The sequence below is a fragment of the Urocampus carinirostris genome, chromosome 15 (genome assembly GCF_059441175.1).
Source record: "Urocampus carinirostris isolate Australia breed hairy pipefish chromosome 15, RoL_Ucar_1.0, whole genome shotgun sequence".
Classification (NCBI taxonomy): Eukaryota; Metazoa; Chordata; class Actinopteri; order Syngnathiformes; family Syngnathidae; genus Urocampus; species Urocampus carinirostris.
Window position 1 is genome coordinate 6,306,680 of NC_142363.1, and position 21,359 is coordinate 6,328,038.

Consider the following 21,359-nt stretch of genomic DNA (forward strand, 5'->3'; position numbering starts at 1 on the left):
CCATTTGTTTGATGCATCATTGTATAGGCCTGGTTCAAAACCTCAGAAATAAATAATTTACAGTCCAGAAAATACGGTAAATAAGTTGACCAATTTGAAAGTTATTAATTATTGGTTTACCTTGACATCAGGGAACTTTCTAAGTGCTACATCAGCTGTAGTAGGATGAAGGGCAGGTAGCTCTCCGTAGAAGTTTGGGAAACACACAATGGACCCAAGAAGGATCTGGGCTTCGACTCTTGGCGCCTTAGGAAATGAACAAAGAAACAATTAGATGTATAAGTATTGCTGATATAGGTTATATCATACAGCCAATATACAGTAGTAGTTAGCCCTCCTTTTTCGGTTGACACATTTTCCATGATATTGGGTGGGTTTGTTCATGCTAGTTTTATTTATATACCAAGCACAAAAGTAAATTAAATTTGCATCTTTCTTGACACATATATTGCAAATAAGTCCCATAATTGCATAAACTGCAGGAATGTAAGCTTGGGAAAAAAGTCGCAGCTTATAGTCCGAATTTTACAGTACATCATGTACAAAATTAACATGTCAAATTGCATGAGTTTTAGGCTTCTTACATTCAATGATGAGCAAGAGGTGACTCTTGAAGCTGCGATAATAAAATCAAGAATCAACATGGTGGCTCCAGGAAGGCCGATACTGAAGAACCTTGGACTGCAGTGCTTGATGATGGTGTTCACTATGTCCTACATTGAAAGAAAATTACAAAATATTACTTTTGCACAGATTAATGTTTCAAAATGTTTATTTTAAAGTGGGCCAATTAGATTGTTTAAGCGACCTGGTCTTGGTGCATCAGCCCTTGGTGCATGATGTTGTAGAAGTGAGTGAGAAAGTCTGTGTTTGGGGAAACATCTTGACGTCTCTTCATAATCCTACAGATAAGCTTATAGGCATGAAGCTTTCCCTGTTTGTAGCGCTCAGTCAACATGGTGGCCTGTGTTGAAAATAGCACACAGATTTGTGTAAATGATGATGGTAAATCCTGAACAGGCCTGTTATATGCAAGCAGATAAGGATTCTGAATTCTATTTTGTGGTTGAACCTTTTAAAGGTCAGATATAGTATCGTTATTTTATGGGATAGCTCACTAAGTGCCAAAGAATTTATTTGAAAGCCATTTATATTTGTTTTTAAAGAAACTAGGTCTGATGCTCCTTCTAAATTGAGAAGAACGTCGACTAAGGAAAAAAATTTGCATTTTGGATTTTAAATTTCTTTCTTGGAATAGTTTTTATTTTCATTGATAACAACTTGGTGAACATTGTTCACAACAAGGATATTCAACATGGCACTTAAGGATAAACACTTACTAAAGGCTTAATAGAAAAGATAAGATGAAAAGAATGTCAGGATAATTAGGGCGAACATATTTTCAAGGTAGTGCTTGGAGACTGGCCTATGTTGTAAGTGCATCTGAACAATAGTGAAATTTAAAAAAATAGTGCAACAATATTAAGCAGCAACAACATTCCTAATAAGTCAATACATTAAATATGAATACCCATTTTTCTATACATAGGCAATATAGAAATTTTTGTTTCGGGTGGTGATGGCCCTGGGGTAAAATCTCTGAACCTGCTAGTCATGGTTTTAAGGGACCTGTAGCGCCTATCAGAAAGTAGCAGGTCAAAGAGGTAGTGGCCGGGATGCGAGCAGTCCTGTATAATGTTGTTGCCTCCACTGCAGTATTAGAGATTTTATAACAGCCAAGGATATGATTGCATTATGGCATTATTTGTCCGCACATGTCTTTACACTCATAACAAAAGGCAAATGTATTGAATAGTTAGCAGAAGTGTGCTTTAGAAAAAAATGTGATAATGCGAAGATGGCAAATGTAAAACATTGACGTTCTTTAAAAGCGAATTGATCCTAGTTTAGGGAATTTTGTAAATAATCCTCCTATTCTTATACTGACCTAATATAAGGATTGCATATCTTTATGAAAAAGCATCTGTTTTGGTGGCTTTTCGTTTTTTTACATGTAATGCATCTTGGAAAATTTGTGAGCGTCTTTTCTTAAAATTGTTTGAAGTGAGTGATTCCTCTCAACCTATGCATTTTCCCTCTATTTTATATGTTTTTGTTTATGTCGAATTGAGTATGCTGTATACAATGTTTTTATGGTTAAAAATGTTTTTAAAAATAAAATATTTTGTTGTTAGACAGATCCTGTTTTGCCCATTTCAGCTCTAATCTGCTACGTATAAGCGACACTAAATTTACAGCAAGTGAACTAAAAAAGATTCTGAAGTTATTGTTTGTGTTGTTCTAAGTAAACAAATGTGCTTACAAGAGAAAGCTTTCTTTTTATTCCACATAGCCAGTCTTGCTGTGATTAAATAGGCACCGTGTTGTGTTTGTAAGGTTTATTATCCCTTCATAAAAGGAATTGCAATCATTTAAAAGGAGAGGCAATTGGCTGAGGGTGACAGGTATTTCTTCTCCTTACTTACCTTAAAGAGCCAGGGTGTAAGGATTCTAAGAGGTGGGATCAGAACAGGAGGTGGGGGAGATGACTGGTTGTCATGAGAAATACCCAAATTATCTCTGATCTGAAAATGCCAACAACCAAATTTGAAACAGACATTTCAGGGTGGTAAATGACATCTGTTTCACATCCCACCTTGGCAAGGTTTTGCCACAGTTCACAAAGGTAGTCAAACACCTGGGCATGGATCTCTGGGTCTTTGATGCTATTAACATCCCCCAAGATGCCCAGCATTCTCCGCCACATTACTGTAGCTACGTCTGCATGCCATCCGGTGAGAGATCCACCTGCCATCACACTACAGTCCTCACCAGGGAACTCAGTGGTTTCTAAAACAAATCAACAAGCCAGTAAGTTACGAATAGTGATTTTACCTGGAACATTAAAAAATACATTACATATACACACACACACATTATATATATATATATATATATATATATATATATATATATATGGGTTGGGTAGGGTTACTTTAACTGGATTACTTTCAATTACTTTTGGAATACTCCAATACCAAATATGCTAATAGAAGACAAAAGAAACTAAATATCTCACTCCCGGGCCGCGCGACGGAGCGAGTGCGGCGGACGCGGCGTCACCCTAATAAGGATAAGTGGTGCAGATAATGAGATGAGATGAGATTTTTTTTTTTTTGAAGGGGCGTCGCTACTTCGCAGATTATCACTTTTAGCGGGTGGTTTTGGTCCCCATTAACCGGGTCTAAAAAAAATAATTAATTTTTTTTCTTTTTTTTCCCCCTTTTTCTATTTAAAGGGGCGTCGCTACTTCGCGGATTTTCACTTATCGCGGGTGGTTTTGGTCCCCATTAACCGCGATAACCGAGGTCTTACTGTATATATATATATATATATATATATATATATATATATACACAAAACGAAAAAAATATATAAGAATTTGAACACCCTGCTATATTGATATGCCTCCCACTTAGAAATCATGGAAGGGTCTGAAATGTTCATCATAGGTGCATGTCCACTGTGAGAGAGATAAACTAAAAAGTAAAATTCAGAAATTACAAAGCATGATTTTTTAACAATTAATTTGTTTGATACTGCTGCAAATAAGTGTTTGAACACCTGAGAAAATGAATGTTGATATTTGGTACAGTAGCCTTTGTTTGCTATTACAGAGATCAGTTTCCTGTAGTCTTTCACCAGGTTTGCACACACTGCAGGAGGGATCATGGCCCACTCTTCCACACATATCTGCAGTCAGGTTTCTGGGCTGTCACTGAGAAACACGGAGTTTGAACTCTCTCCAAAGATTATCGATTGGGTTCGGGTCTGGAGACTGGCTGGGCCATGCTACAACCTTGATATGCTTGTTACAGAGCCGCTCCTTGGTTTTCCTGGCTGTGTGCTTCGGGTCGTTGTCGTGTTGGAAGACCCTGCCACGATCTATCTTCAATACTCTGACTTAGGGAAGTAAGTTGTTTCCCAGAAACTCACAATACACGGCCATAGTCATCCTCTAATGCAGTGCACTCGTTCTGTCCCATGTACAGAAAAAGACCCCCAAAACATGATGCTACCACCCCCATTCTTCACAGTAGGGATGGTGTTCTTCGGATTGTACCCTTCATTTTTCTTTGTCCAAACACTTTAAGTGGAATTATGACCAAAAAGTTCTATTTTGGTCATATCTGACCACAAAGTTTTCTCCCATTAATCATCTGTATCATCCAAATGGTCATATGCAAACTTAAGACGGGCCTTGACATGTACTGGTTTAAGCAGGGGAACCTTTCGTGCGATGCGTAATTTTAAACCACAACGTCTTAGTGTTTTACTTACATTAACCTTGGGAACGGTAGTCCCAGCTCTTTCCAGTTCATAGACCAACTCCTTTCATGTAGTTCCGGGCTGATTCCTCACTTTTCGTAGAATCATTGCTACCCCACGAGGTGATACCTTGTATGGGGCTCCACTCTGATTGAGATTGACCGTCATGTTTAGCTTCTTCCATTTTCTAATGATTGCTCCAACAGTGGACCTTTTTTCACAAAGCTGCTTGGCAATTGCTCTGTAGCCCTTTCCAGCCATGTGGATTGGTCTTTGGTGTCTTTGGACAGCTTATTGGTCTTCACCATGTTACAAGTTAAAGTCTTAATGTTGTATGGGGTGGACAGATGACTTTATGCAGCTAATGACCTCAAACAAGTGCATCTGATTCAGGATGATACATGGAGTGCAGGAGGACCGCTAATGGGCAAACTAACAGGTCTTTCAGGGTCAGAATTCTAGATTATGTACAGTTGTTCAAATACTTATTTGCAGCTGTATCACACAAATAAATTGTGATTTCTGGATTTTTTCTTTTTAGTTAACTCTCTCACAGTGGACATGCACCTACGATGAAAATGTCAGACCCCTCCATGATTTCTAAGTGGGAGAAATAGCAAAATAGCAGGGTGTTCAAATACTTATTTTCTTCACTGTATATATAATATATTACATATATGTTGTGTTATTTGTGTATTAGTATTGTTACCAAGATCATCAGGAGTCTGCAGCACTGAGTTGTGAAGTTTTTGATCCAGCTGCAAATGTGCGTGCGTGTGAGAATGTATTCGAGCAATGTGCTCTGCTGTCAACGTAGCTGGAGAGGGAGTCTGGGAACGGGAACCCCCAAGAGAATGCATGGGTGATGCACTCTCAGAGCCTTCACATAAAAAGACATTTGTTCAGAACCAATATGCTACAAATTTTTTTCAAGTAGTTGCTAATTAACAAACCAGTGACAGTGACTGTGTGGCTTAGGCTACTGGTCTCGGAGTCAATATGAAGTGTAGTCAAACTTGCTACTTCATGCTCATCACAGGTAACTCCACCCCCCAGGCTGTCCTGGTCCAATGAGCTTCCTCTGTCTCCACTACCACAGGGTTCTGAATTAAAAGCAAAATCTACACAGAAGGAAAAAGCATTATGTAGAAGCCTTCTTATTTTCAAATTAAAAATGCTGGTCACCTGGGAAAAGAGTTGAACTGTTAACAGTATCAAAAAAGTGTAAAGACTCAAAAGGGAAATGAGCACTTTAGTTCAATTGAACAACATGAGCAAAAATTGGATAAACATGAGTTAAAGACTCGGCCTCCAACTTCAATTGTCTTGCACGTGACGTCACTTTACCGTCTCTGGCAGAATGAGAGCCATGACGGACGGACGGCAAGACGCCATTGAGCGCACGGGAGTTAAATAGACAGTTGAGTTGAAAAAATACCAATAACCACAAAAGAAGAATATAACCACCACCTTTTACCATGGTGATTTATTCCTGTGTGATGGGCAGGCTTCTAAGCCCAGGTTGGAATTGTATCAATTTTGATGAAGACAGAATTCATCTGCAGTCAAACGGAGGGACTGGTGTTGTGGCGAGGTACAACACTGGCAGCCTTCAAGTATTCCAGGATTTGCAGCGAACATTTTTGACAAAGGTACGTTTGATGCATTTCCGAGCAATTTTATGTTAAATAGGTACAAGTCAAAGACACTCAATAAAATAGGTCAGCTAGTGCTAGCTAGCTACATTAGTGGCTCACCATTGCCAATTCTTACTAGGTAAATGAGCTGCTTTTATTGTGCTAACCAAGTGTTCTAAACAGTAGTCCTCTCAATATCACATGTATTAAAAACTGTAATGTGCTCTACCATGAAGCTTATCACGACAAAATGAAATGTCAAATCATCAACGGGTAAAATGGGAGATGAACGTACTGAAGATAAAACGTCATTTTCTGTAAGTTATTGTGGCGATCTGGTGTAGGTTTATTTGAATGCCAAATGTCTTTGTAGGTTTAGTTAGGATAAGTGTCGGAGAAATGCTAAGTGTTTGCTACCAATGCCTACTATAGAGTAAGTTTCCTACTATTGGTGCTAGCTAGTAGATCTTTTATAATAACAATAATCATAACATTATTGATATAATGATTAATGTATCATCCATGTGGTATATATTAAAAAATAATACATTATAATATTGTTAATAGTTTTTGATGAATTATCGTATTATTGACCCCACGAAAACTAACAATGTAGTGAAGGTGGGTACAAGTTTAACTTATGTGTATAGTAATTTACTGTAAAAGCAAATTTATCATCTGTGCCACATCTGTCATCCATTTCACTTGCTGGCATCAAAAGGTATTTTACTCACTACATACAGAATTTGGACAGGGGTTGACAGTGTCTCGCGCAATACATGTGTAGCGCAGATTAAAAAAAGGTTTGTTTTGTTCTTTTTACTTTGATCACTTAAATAAAGTCGCTATTTTGCTGCCTGCAAATATTTTATTTTTTCAGATGTTACTATCTACAATCCATGGTATTTTTCTGTCAATTGGCTGGTATAAACTGCCATGTATTCCTCCGTTCTGCCTTAAAAATGCACGCATTTATCTACAAACACAGAATGGGATTATTACTTTTTGTGGGGTTTACATTTCATTCCTCATTAACATCTTTATTACGAAACAATTGCATACATTTTGAGTTGAATTGTTCAAAAATAAATATATATATATATATATATATATATATATATATATATATATATAGTTTACTCACTACCAAACTTGCAGGTGGGGTATTGAAAAGCGTTAAAGGAGTCAGATTGACTGTCGGAACTGACAACGTCTGAGCCACTGGCACTGGCAGGAGAAGTCCACTCTGAAGGAACGCCTGGATCGTCAATTGGTCTGAGGTCATCTGGGGGCCGAGATCCCGGACTGTGGCCAGCGTCAAGTAGATCGGGTAGGTCCTGTGGAATTTCTAGACTACCTGGGCTGCTGCCACGTCGCTCCTATATGAAATAAAGCAGATTACTTACAACTAAATCTAATAAACATTAATTAGACAATTAAATATCAGGGTTTGTACACCTTTTTTTATGGCTAAATTCAAGTACTTTTCAAGAACTTCCAAGGCAAATTTTTCAATTTATCCAGTACCTTCAAAGGAAATAAGTCCAGCGACGATCAAAAGACACTTCTTTTTTGGTTGACTTTAATGACTAAAATAAAGTTGTTATCTTGCTGCTGGCACATACTTCATGCTATTTTGAGCATGTCCTATCTAGGATCTTTTTGTGTCAATGGGCTGCAAAAAACTGACGTGAATTCTTCTATTCTGCTTCAACAATGTACCCGCAGCTTCAATACATCACACTTGTTTACAAACATGGAAAAGGCTCTATAGGTGTTGTGTGATAATTTAGATCAATACCAGGGACAAAAAAGAAAATACAGTATGTATAAAAAGCAGAAAAATTAGCCAAATTTGGACTCATATTAATGATATTGATTGCTCTGAGGCTGAGTAAATTCAATCTTTCAATTTTGGAGACTGCTGATCTTTTGCTTTCTGTTTTACTTATTTAATTTAGATTTGTAAATTGGTTAAAATAAAAATTCAAACAGTTTTTTGGGGGGCATTGTATCTTTTTTTATAGTCAGAGTCAATATTTCTAATGTTTATTTTATTGTTTAGTATATTCGAGATTGTTGTATTGTTGTTCGACCTTAAATCTGTTCACTGTGTAAAAAGCTAAAATTGTTTTGTATTTCACAATTCTTTGGTATATTTGTGAATATTCTAATTGATATTTCATGTGTTTTTAGGGATCCCATGCAAAACATTTGAAATTAGTGATTAATAAGTGCATTATTTAATATTAATATTGATGATACGTCACAAAAAAATCCAAAAATCTGACGAGCCGTAAGGACCTTTTACATAAAAAAAAACAGAGACCAGATGATGAAAGTGCTGTATCGGAGTCAAATCAGGAGCATTCTCCTGCTACTGGTAACCATGAAAACCAGTACCATCTATTTAATAAGGGGGAGCAAACCCCTACCCAAAAAAAAAACAAACAAAAAAACAGGCAGAAGAGGGATGGGCGCCAGCAGGCTGTATTTGCCGAAGACACACCACAGGAAGTCGTGCTCCTACGACCCAAGCAAGTAAACCCAGGAAACTCAGTACTTGAGTTAGCAAATACTTTTTAACTACTTAGATACTTTTTTTGACGACTACTTCTTACTTTTACATGACACTATTATTTTTTTTTTATATTACTCTGATGCAGGAGTGCGCAAACTATGAGTCGCGGGCCGCATTGGGTTTAAAATTATGGCAGAGGGGGCCAGGAGGAAAGAAAATATTGACTGATTGAATAGAATTTTTTTGTGTCCTCTGCTCCAGTCTCAAATCCGATACCTCTGCAAAATATAAGGATGAAAATATGGTAAAACTACCCAATTTTTCTCATTTATATTCATGAATTGATATACACACAGACATCTATACAAACATTATATATATATATATATATATATATATATATATATATATATATAAATAGATCCAATTCATCAAATTAGCTTGTAAACACTCACAATTCATAAGTAATATACCGTAAATTCCGGACTATAGAGCGCACCTGTTTATAAGCCGCACCCATCACATTTTAAGGGGAAAACCGATTTTGTCCATACAAAAGCCGCACCTGTATATAAGCCGCACGCACCCACATCAAACAAACAAGAATTTAATCCAAGCCAAATTTCAAGTCCAGCGATTGAAACTAAATGTCCTTCATTGAGGCACACAGTCTAAAAATCACAGCCGCCAAATTGAACGTAAAATGATATAGGTACTTAAAATTTGTTGCAGACCTGCAGATTCTGAGTGCCCGTTTATAGTAATCCAAGGAAAAAAAAGTGTATATTTCCAAAGGTAAGGGTGGGAAAAATATATATCCATTATTGTCCGCCGTGTCCACAAAACTCACCTTTACCGGTCCCCACTTTCCCATCAGCGTTGGCGTTTGCTCCACCCCTCTTTTTTAATTTGCACGTGCAGAATAAGTGTCTCAAATAAATACAAATAAACACATTACAAAAATGTACAGTTGTAAATACATATTACACATATTTACAAAGAAAGACGGTACATCGAGAGAGTTTTCAAAGCTTTAATAATAATAATATAACTTTCATCCTAAACCATGCCTTTGGGAGGTAGCCTCACGCTACTAACAAGAGGCTCGCATATCTGCAAATTAGTCTCTAAGGGGCCGGTCACACAGACATTTGCGGCTGAATCACGGCCAGAAATTTCTGACTTTGAGGCGGACGCCATAGGACGCATTGAGATCGCCATTCAGACGAGTTACGGCAGTGCATAACACGAGGTCGGAAATTTGCGCGTGGGTGGCAGCGTGAAAAAATTTTGCGCTGTTCAATTCTTGAGAGCGCGTGGACACAGCCTTTCACGAGTTTATCGAGGTTGGACCACGGCCGTATACTTCTGGCCGTGAAGCAGATGTCGTTGGGCGCTGTTGGACGTTTTGAGACCGCCATATAGACGAGATAGAGCAGTGCTTTACTCGCGGTCGGAAATTTTCACGTGGTTGGCCGCGTTCAAAACTTTTGAGCTGCTCAAAAGTTTGAGCACGTGTTAAACCGCGTGCCGCACACGTGGTCAACACGAGGTAATGACGCGGAAATGACGCGGAACGACGTGCTCTGGCCGCGGCCAGGGCGTAGTTACACATGGGTAGGACGGGAAATTTCAGCGGGTAATCGTGGGCGGAGCATGGTAATAGCATGTTCTGCGCCTGTATTGCGGTGTTATTACGTGAAATTAGCGTGTTACGCGTGTAACAGTCAAACGCCTTTCTCCACGTATATACAGCGCGATTTGCCGAGCACACCATTGTGCTCGTGACGTCAAGGGGGTGAACATGGATCACCGTCAGCGTAGTTTCTCTTCATTTCGAATAAATCTTTCGGTGCATCAACAATGGTCGTAGCAAGGCTTTGATGCCAGGTCCTTAGCTTGGCCTTTTGGCCGAGAGTAAGAGCCCTGGCTCCTAAGCTTTGTAACGTGTTATGAACTGATCGATAATGAATAATTAGAAAATAGATAAAACAATTACCCTCAATAAACCCCTCCCCGTCAGCGTAGTGGTCTCGTCTTAACCCATATTTATTTCTTGACATGTCTTTTCAAGATAATAAAATAAATATGATGCCATAGCTTGAAATCTTGATATTCACGGGACTGTGTCTAGAGCGTTAATGAATTTTACAGCCCGATAAATACATTCCTGCCGAGATTTGCATTTCCTCGCTTCTCCAACTATTTAAACCTCGTTTTACCTCACTTATAGGAAATGTAATGGCGAACATATAACCAAATTCACTTCGTCTTGCAATCGTTGGGAATGTAATACAACATAGTCCATTCCGTCTTTATTTTTGTTGTGAACGTAATCGAACGGTAAATCCTTCCCCCCTCGCGTGAACGCGCATTCTGCTGCGCTTTCATCAGAAGCGATCGTATTCTATATTAAACGCTTATTAAAACAATAAAGCGAGCTAATTATAATAATTGGGAGATCCTAGTCTATATAACGCGTTTATTTAAACAATAAAGTGCGATCGTATTCTACAAAATGCGTTTGTTAACGCGGATGAAAAGGTCAAAAGCGATCGCAGCAGAATGCGCGTTCACGCGAGGGTGTGGGGGTTGTGTTGCGTAGGAGTCGGATTTGGGCACAACACCGGCTCGGGAGCTTTTATACCCGTGGTCCACACGAGAAAATGACGCAGAAATGACGCCATGAGGAATCGGAACAGTCGCTGGCGTCTTTTTTCCGGCCATACCACAGACGAACGGCGGGTTGTCAAATTTTGCGCATTTTCCATCCCGGGCAACCACGGGCAAAAAAAAAACGCAAAATTTTAGCCGTGATTCAGCCGCAAATGTCTGTGTGACCGGCCCCTTAGGGAAACAAATGATGTAATTGTAAGCATCACGGCAGACCATCTACTTCTGCCTCCTTGGTAAAGATATCTATGTTGCCTTTCTCAATGTCTGAAAGAAATTTTATCATGACTACGTCGTTCCACGCTCCTTTACTTCAATAAACCCCAGCAATATGCCCGTTTGCTTTTAACATGGTGGCTGTGTCATGAGCCTTGTTTTGTGCAAATTGCACGATGAGGGTATGTTTACGCTCATAAGTTGTGATCTTCCACGGCACATATATTCCACCGGTCTAAGTCTTACCTCTCATACTCGAGCGCCGCTGGCGGCCCGTTAAAAAAATTACATAAATTGGCCGCATCTCTGAATAAGCCGCAGGGTTGAAAATGTGGGAAAAAAGTAGCGGCTTATAGTCCGGATTTTACGGTGTTATTCTTAAGCACTAAATTGGATAATACGCATTAAAAAAAATTAAAATGCAATATGGCGAGCACATAAGTGTTTATATCTAAATATTAAAAAATATATAATTTAAAAAATAGCAAGCACATTAACATTTAGACAGCTATTTGAAAGTCGGCATTGAGTGCAGCGCAGACTAATATTTAATGAAAAATATATTTATTTTGTGCAGGGGAAGATACACAAAGGGACAAGACTATTCATTTTTTAACCATTTTATATATACTATATACATTTTATACTTTTACCATTTTTGTTTGGCGAGCCGTATTAAAAGAATAAAGGGCGGCATGTGGCTCGTGGAGGTAGGTTTGCAACTTGTGGCAAATACTCTCCTTTGCACAGCATGATAGATAAAAAAGATAATACTGTGTTATTTTATCAAGGATGATTATTTTAAATGTCATGTTTGCATTTCACTTAAACTAATAGTTGTTTGATCAAATATTTTTACCACTCGATAGCACTGAATTACACACACTGTTCACTTTCTTTATATTGAACTGAATCTTGTACATACGCACAAACGGGATATTTTGTGTGTGCACGTTTGGGTACTAACCACTGTTCCTCTCACTCTTAGTCTTTCCTGAATGAACTCATCCATAAGATCAGAGAAATTAGGGTTGCTGTTTCCAACATCAGTCGAGACTGGCCGTGCCTTCTGCAGCACCTCTTCTTTGTTGGCTACACACAAAGAGAGAAACGGATGTTTAAAGCATGAAATCATGATTATCTGTTACACTTACGCTTCAGTTAAGATGCTTATAATAGATACCGTTGAGAAGACTCAAAATATCTAGTGCAGGGGTCTCCAACGCGGGGCACCAGGGTCCCCTTTGAGGACAGCTGAAGTGCCCTCGGGTCTGTTCTGAAAATAGCTGGGCAGTGCTTAGTCATTGTTATTTTCTAATAAAATTATATTTGTAGTGGTTGACTGAGTTTATTTAACCCTACTTCCAAAAAATAGCCCGGTAATAACAGTAGGTAATAAGATCATAAGTTTTATTTTTGGAAATGCATATTATTTTGGGGAGAGTAAAATAAATACATGTAAAATATGCTAAATAAGATTTTTAACTATCAATGATTATTATTATAAAATATAACTATTCTTTAATAATGGGAAAATACATGTAAATTACATTTGTTATTACGATTATGAACTGGGTGCCATTTTTGCTAAATAATAACAGAATATAGCTCTCAGCTTAAAGAAGGTTGGAGACCCCTGATCTAGTGAGTTGTAGAGTGAAAGGTTATGTTACATTGACACTAAACATGCACATAGCATGTCATAACAACACTAATGTATGTGCAAGGGGGAAGCCATTGAGTAAGTGAATGACCGTTTGTTGAAAAAAAAAGCCACGACACAGCGAGCAACCCCACCAGAAAAGCATTGCAGTTAAATAACACCCATCATGCAAAAAGAACCAGAGTACGTGACATTACTAAAAAACAAAATTTAGAAAATGTATAACGGCATTATACTAATAAAGTTTGTTGTTACTGTTGAACGCCATACACTGCTGATCTTGGCAAAACAAGCCAACAATTGCAGTCCTTTAAAAATGTGAATCACTACATTATTATCAAACTAATTATGAAGGCTAACAAAAAATACAACTAATTAGAGGGAGTGTAAATCTATTCGTTGTGGTTAAGGGCCACCTTGACGTATTTATAAGTAAAATTACAATGAAGAATTAGAGATTATGACAGATATTCAAAAACATTTTCAATAATGTCATTTAAGAGGTGGGTAAACAATAAATTCAACAACTTTTCCAGGATTAATTTTTTGAGTGTCACATGTTCGGCATTATTTTTGCCCACCAATGAATAGCACGTCACCTCCTGAAACCCAAATGCTAATTAATGGATACAAAATAATTAAACAGCTAAGTAATCTATAGTTATGATGTTTTCTTTTTTCAAGATACTATTAACAGCTGTTACAAAATATCATTTTACTATCCAAGGCCCAGAAGATGTGCCCAACAAAATGGTTTTACAGTACAAGTCTAGGAATCCTGTAGTGGAAACCCAGGCAACCAACAATAAAGACACTTTTTACTGAATCAGGCACCTTCAAATAATACTTTTATCTCCTGTGTTCAGGACTGATCAAATATCTTCTTTAATTCTGCTTAGGCGTGTGGCAAGTAGGCAATGTATAATTAATTCCCTAAAAATGTATAAGTCACAGCATTAGGAGAAACTTGTATGTTAGTACCACATTGAAGGGGGAATCCAGTCGTGATTTCTCCCAATTTAAAATCACACATCGACACAATATGGACAAAAATGTTCATAGACTAAAGTAAGATTTATTTTATTTTCATTCTTTGGGCTGAAACGTTTTAAAGTCATCTATTGCCAATTGCAAGGTGACAGTTCAGAGGTAGACAGATTCCTCACAAATTTTTGATGGCATTGAAGTATGGAATATAGTACGCCAAAACATGTCTTCATGGGCAGGAAAAAAAAACGTTTTTGTCCATACAGTGTGTATGTGGGACATGGCCTGTTACCAGCGAACTGAATTTGATTAGCAAATAATCATGCAAATGTGAGTGCAATGATGCTTACTGCTAGACTTCATTGAACCATCAGAAGCCACAGAAATTAAACAAAGCCAAAGGCCAAACAGCCACATGAAAAAACAACTTATAAGTGACTAAAACAAGAATGAAATTCACTGTGGCATCATGCACATGTAAAATAAAACCTAAAGGTAAAATGAAACAAAGGATTGAGGATATCATAGAGAGACGTACAAATCTCTCTGCGTAAAAACATACCATCTACTTTTTAAAGTGGAAGTCAGCAAACTAATTTTTTACATGAGCAGTATTCTGTTTGTCACTGGGACCAGTGACTCAGATCTGCAGTAATTTTGACCTGATCCATCTGAGGGTGCAATAATTTTACCTGTCAAGATGAGCCTGAGAGGTCGTGAGGTAATGATCAATCATTGCTTAGGTTCAGAAAACAGAGAAGTTGTTTGGACGCGGTGGAATAATTTCCACCTCCAAGGTAAAGTAAAAAACTAAACAACGTTTATTTTTAATTTATAGTACACATACTATTTATAAGGAATCTGTACTTAAAATATTAATACATCGTAACGCGGCACAATATTATTCAGAAAATGTGGGGTCAACTTTCCTCTTTATGAATATTTAATTACTGAAAATAATATAATTCAAATGTATGGATAAATATAAAGATGTATGCGACATTTTAGTGGCTGAGGGGGACCTAATAACATTTTATTATGACATTTAACCCTCCATTGACTGTTGAATAAAAAACTGGCATATATCGCAAAGATGTAAACACTATGAAAAAGTTGTAGGATGTACTGTATAACAGTGGTTGGCAACCCCCGGCACGCATACTGGTACCGGGATGTGGGTTGTTTGGTACCAGGCAGCAAATAAAACATGTATTTGTGCACACACTTATATTTTATTTTACCCAAAAAAGAACCCAGTGTTTGGGTGTGCGGTATAGCAAGGTTTTAGGGTGGGATATTAACAAATTTGAGCAATGATTGATCAGTCGAAAAAAGTTGCTGACTACATTCGCTCAGCATGTGATGCAACAAGTATCGAACACTGATGGTTTCAGTGAGAGCGCCGACTCCTAACCACAGGTCAGTAGGATTAATGATTACATGTGAAAAGGTGGTAGATATTATGTCATCATCACACTATTTTACTCACAGTGCTACATTGTACATGGTTGTAATGGAACATTATGGAAAGTCTTCAGACAAAACAATGTTGTACTGCGCGGTACTGTGAGTACAAATAGTGTAATGATGTGATAAAGTTGAATGCCTTTTCCAATGTCTTCTAGATCCCTACATGTCTAGTGATTTTTTAGGAGATTTAGGCTTAGTATTATTTTTATTATTATTATTATCAGTATTATTGTTGTTATTAATTACTTATGTTGTTATTGGGCAGGGCCACGAAAATATAGCCAGGCGCTCAACTGGTTTGTGGTAGGAAATGGTTGCGGACCACAAAAGTGTATTGTATTTTTGGGAGGGATAAACAAGTAGACTGCTGTTTCCTTCTGTGGAGCTGAGGGAATCCTGGAAGGTGAAGTGTGAACAAAAGAGGTCACATGCAAATTTATGGCGAGCAGGGGAATACGAGGGGAAGCTATGAGGACATTGAAATACCACAACCCTGAGGAGGAGCACAGCAAGAGGACGAAAGGGCCTCTGAGATAAGGGGAATAGGTGGAAAGTTATGGAAGGAGCAGGGGTCTTCAGAAGGTGGCAGGCTGTAGGAGGGGCTCACGTTCAAGAGGAAACACTTTTCAGTCCAGCAAGATGATGAGTTTCAGCCCAAATCAAAAAAGTCATTCCATCATAACGAAACCAGTTAAACAGCCACAAAGGAAAGAATGGTTGTTGATGTTTGTGTTTTGTGAGTTTTTCCCTCTCTGGTGTCAGTGCCCAAAGTGAGCACGCTGTCCGCCGAGATCCTCACCTGGCGTGGTCGACTTTCGTCCAAAGTAGCCCAGGACGTGGGAGTAGAGGTCTCTTAGGGAAGCGTCGCCCATTGCGGCTCGCCCTTGCCGCTGTGGCGACGAACCTTGGGATAAACCCTGACCCCGGGGGCGGGGTTTGGTAGAGAGAGCGTGAACAACGGTCTTATAGACCCCACCGAGAAGAGCCCCTTGATGGTTCCGGGAGACAGAGCTTCCGGGCTCCTGCGAGCGAGAGCGGGAAGCCCGGGAACGCAAAGCAGACCGTCCCAATCGGCCTCGCACACCTGAGCTACTTGGTAAAACTTCAAAGTGGGTCTCATTCACTGAACTGGAGCCGGGAAGCTGTTTGTCCTTTTCCCCTGCTCTGGTGGCTGTCTTGTTTTCCAGGTCTCCAACAACTGATGGACCATGAGCCCTTGCGACATCTGGTGGTTTCTCTTGTCCCCCAACTTTGTGTGCAAACTTACCTGCACTGATTGTTCCCTGCTTCCCTCCTGTTCCCGTCCCGGCTCCCGGTCTCTCACCAGCTGAGTGGCTATGAGTGTGGAAGTGACTGAGCCGGCGCAGCCTCGCTTTCCAGTGAGCTTCTTTGTTTTCGAGGGGGTTGTGGAACTGGACTGACTCTGTGGAAGGCCTAAAGCTAACGTGGACACCACCAGAGTGATGTTTTTTGATGTTACGGATAATCTTGGGCTTGGCTGAATCTAAAGTTTGGGGAGTTTGAGATGCTCCACTGGAAGATTCTGCCACATTGGGTTCGGTTCTGGTTAAAAAGGGCTTTTTGCTTGTGGCTGTGTCTTTGTCATTTTTGTCCGCTTCTATTCCCAGATATTCACCTCGTCCTTCCCAATCGGCTACTTCTGTTGCATTTCCTCCTTTTCCTTTCTCGTCATTGTGATCTTCTAAGCTTCCTCTCACACCAAGTGATGGCCACTGACACTGCATTTCAAGACACTCGTAAATACTACGCTGTTCTGCCTCAATCTCTTCAGTGGAGTCAACACTACAGTGCCGAACTGAATGACTCACCTGCCTATCTTGCTTAGAAATCTGTCTGTTGACCACCTTTTGTACATCTTGTATAGATTCCGTTTCCCCAATTTTCACTGGTACAGAAGTGTGAATTTTGCTTTCTAATGCAAGACTTCCTGTTAACCTAGCTGCCTCATTTCTCTCAGCTGCTTTATGCGTAAAATAGTCCCTAATTGAGGAAAATAAATCATCGTCATTTGCTGAAGTGCTTACTTCATTTTCCTCAACATCGTTCTCCTTATCAGAGCAAAATGCAAAGGCAGAGTTCCAGTCCCTTACCCAATCGGAGCCTGAACCTCTGCTTTGACAGCTTAAGTGGCCATACTCACTCGGATCATTGAGTCCCTCAGAGGATGAGGAAATTACACCATTGGGGAGGGAAAGGGGGGTAGGACAAGAGGAGTGAAAAATACATGGGAGTGGTGGAGCTACGTGGCTATCACTTGCAACTAAGGTAGTATCAGTGGGGTGACAGGGGTTTGGAATGGTGCTTAGATCCCCCTGTGGCTCTTCACCTTTGATCCGTTCAGCGATAAAAGGCTCCATGATGTCAGAGGCACTGCTGCTCCTTGCGAGAGCTGAAGGGGGTGGATTATCTGGCTCACAAACCCCTCCCTGGAACACCTCGGAACAAGATGTCAGAGGGTTCTCATCACTCTGGGACGAGTGGCGCATACGAGATGGGTGGGACGTCAGCGTGATTGGCGGGTCTTCAAGGTCTGGGAAAAGGGACAATAGCGACAAATTAGTGCAAGAATAAAACATATACAAAGAATAGAAAAACAAATTGTACCTCAACAATTATAAGAAATAACAAAAACCCAGAGATGTCAGGGGCACTGTTGCTCCTTGCGCGAGTTAGAGGGGGTGGATCGACACCACTGTAAATTCAGTCTTACCGTTGTGTACCCAGATATTAATCAAGTTGTCATTTTAATGTTTGCTATCCAAAATTGTTTGGGGTATTTTTTAAATAAATGATAAATACAAATCTTAATATAAAAAATACAAAATAAAAAGCTTGGGATAAGTAAAAATATCATTAAAGTTGCAGTTTGATGTTCATTAGGCAACAGTTACATGCATCAATTTGGCAGGATAGTCCCATAAAGAACCGTTATTCAAATATCATTAGTAGTTGTAGTCTTAGTATCAAAAGGTGGAGTAGTACTGTATTGGTATAGGACCTATAGTATAGGTAGGAGTAGCATTATTAGTAGTGGTCGTAGCAGAATTAGTAGAAGTTGCAAAATTTAGTGTTAGAGGTATACACACACACACACACACACACAAACACACACACACACACACCCCACGACACACACACACACACACACACAAAACTTAAAGTACATAAAAAACAAGATGAGTTGTCATATTGTAAAATCAAGTTGAATGTCAAGACCAAGCACTGTTTCTGGCACGATGTCAGTTGTTTTTACTCCACTGTTAAGTAATTCATTTATTGTGTTGCTTTGCTTCTATACCACTGCTCGATTACGTTTTTACTACATTTGCAAAGAAGGCGGTTGCCAAGGCTTTATATTATTTTCACGATTTAATGTTCATTGTTTTGTCTATTACACACTCAAAGGTGGTTGCCAAGGCTATGAGCTATTTCACTATTGTCCAATCGTGTTGCCTTGCTTTGAATTCCACACCCCTAGGAGCTGATCTGCTTTTTGTAACATTGAGGATGTACTTAAAGGTATTCGGGGGAGGCTTCACAACGGGCACTCATCTGAGGTCTACCACCCCTGTCCTACTTGCAAGTAAAAACAATCTATGCCTTCTCCAAACTTGACATACACGGTGGAAAATTGGGAGGCATACGGTCAAATCATTAAGTACCTTTTTTTAATAGCCATTATGCTGACTCTTAGAAGAAATTATATTCAACTTCTTTTAAAATTGAATGGCATATTGTTATTTTAGGTGATTGTACAACTGTCAAAATATCTCAGAATTACCTTTAAACATTATTTTAAAGCAATACTGCCTCAAATTCCAAAAGGTCACAGAGGGATATTTTTTTTCACGATACCCAACTTGAAAGTTTATTGCAATTGTGGGGCCTAAACAACACTATGCAAAAAGGAGATTAAAATGACACTGTGTGAAATGAGTCATAACAGAAATTTTCTCTTAGTTAAACACAATGGCACCCAGAGAGAAGACAGGCTTAGTGTTTTTTTCACATTCTGTAGTAAAATGTTTTGAATTGATCCGAATTACCAGAAGTTCAACAAGATTGAAGTACTTTACTTTCTTTAAATAGTTGACTGTGTTTGTGTAGTGCAGTTTAATTTTCAAAGGCATGTTTAGGTCCAACACAATCACCATATAGAAGGGAATGGATCATATTTGAATTTCTCCACAAATTGATTGAATTCATCAGAACTATCGTTGAAGATTGTTGATGAGCAATCCCTTAACTTAACTATTTGAGCTACACACAGCGCCTTTACTAAATGTAAAAACGGTTGGAAACATAACAATAATCTAGGGCTGCAACTAACGATTATTTTCAGAATTGATGTGATGAATGGGTCGATTATTCTTTTCATAAACCAATTAATTGGATTTTTTAAAGACATTTTTAATTTCCCCCTCTTTATTCAAATATTTAAGTTTTGGACGGATAGAAAAATGGTGCACAGAATATTCTATAATATATATATATATATATATATATATATATATATATATATATTATTTTTTTAAATTAAATTCAAGTGTTTATCAAAAAGCCTGACGATAAACAAAGATACATACAAATGTATGCTATACACCTGCAAATATGCAACATACTCTTTTCCTTTTCATATTGTATTTCGTCTTATCATAAAAAAAAAACGGGAAAAAAAATATTTGATGTGTAGCATTTTTTTAATCCACAAAAAAATATATAAAAAATGGAAACCCCCTTTTCAAAATGTTATCAACAAATTTGTTTGTTGGGATGGATCTTTTGATCTGATAAATATTCCCATTATGAAAATAATATATAATGTGCTTAAGAATCTGACCCTTGTGTAGAGCTAAACATGTCATTATTGCAATTCAACTTTTTACTTCATTTATCTTATTCAGTTATTTAGTATTTTTTTCTCCTTAATTCTGCACCACTTTCTGTTCCAACACTTTTAATAATCAATTTGATCAATTAGTTGTTGCAGCCCTGCAACAAGCAAGACAAAACGAAGGTATTACTGTTAAAACATAATATAGTATTATTTATGTCTTTAATTTTATAACTTTGTTACTCTCAAAGGTTTTTTGTCCCATTCTCTTTGGCTGATACCGATCAGCTGACAGTCGGAAATAGGGTCAAGACATCCCTAGTTAACATCAACTTGTTATTGGATTAAGTGCATATGAGTCACCAACACAATCTTTAGATTGTTGCCCAAAGAAGCAACCGTAAAATTATTTTTCAAGATGTCTTATTACATCCGCAAAACAAAAATGTGGTTAATCACACAAAAACAAATGTGAGAACATGCATCAAAGTGAGCAGGCACTGTCTTAATTCCCTCAAAAAGTTCACAAAACAAATTACAAAGTGAATTTTGCAATAGACTATTGGTAGTCTGTGGATTTTTTCATGCAAATGACGATGACAGATATTCAACATTTGTTGGACCGATGTGTGACGACTCCACCAAGCACAAAGCAGGCAGAAAGCAGGTAGAACGGGGTGCAAAGATAGTGTACCTGCCAGCTGGTCGGCAAGGGGGGGTAGTAAAGGGTGGTGGTGGTGGAGGAGGACAGGTAGAGGTGGAGCCAGAGCAGGAGCACTCTTGGCACTGCGGATAAAGGCTGAGGACAGCAGAGAGTCCCCTGTAGAACAGCTACGCAGCGCTGAAGAGGTAGGAAGAACACGGAGAAGAAATACAAGGTATAGGATAAGCAAAGAAGAAAAAAAACAAGGAAGTGGAAGTTTTGAGGGAGTGAGAAGAAACGTAGTGTGGATGTACAATAGATGTACATGTGTTTGGGAATATCAAAGGAAAAGAAAAAGGAGGAGA

At 38.6% G+C, this 21,359-nt stretch overlaps 1 protein-coding gene across 1 annotated transcript in view; it reads right to left on the minus strand.

The window, feature by feature from the left end:
- Window positions 1-21,359, minus strand: part of ralgapa1 (Ral GTPase activating protein catalytic subunit alpha 1) — a 128,939-nt gene that overhangs the window by 87,489 nt on the left and 20,091 nt on the right. The window contains exons 18-28 of the mRNA XM_088354277.1: window positions 21,046-21,192; window positions 16,296-18,047; window positions 12,344-12,468; window positions 7,111-7,345; window positions 5,283-5,450; window positions 5,039-5,209; window positions 2,657-2,850; window positions 2,487-2,585; window positions 809-964; window positions 585-713; window positions 121-246 (exon numbers count right to left, since the gene is read on the minus strand). Of these exons, the coding sequence (XP_088210403.1) occupies window positions 121-246; window positions 585-713; window positions 809-964; window positions 2,487-2,585; window positions 2,657-2,850; window positions 5,039-5,209; window positions 5,283-5,450; window positions 7,111-7,345; window positions 12,344-12,468; window positions 16,296-18,047; window positions 21,046-21,192 (3,302 nt within the window). The remainder of the gene's footprint in view (window positions 1-120; window positions 247-584; window positions 714-808; window positions 965-2,486; window positions 2,586-2,656; window positions 2,851-5,038; window positions 5,210-5,282; window positions 5,451-7,110; window positions 7,346-12,343; window positions 12,469-16,295; window positions 18,048-21,045; window positions 21,193-21,359) is intronic.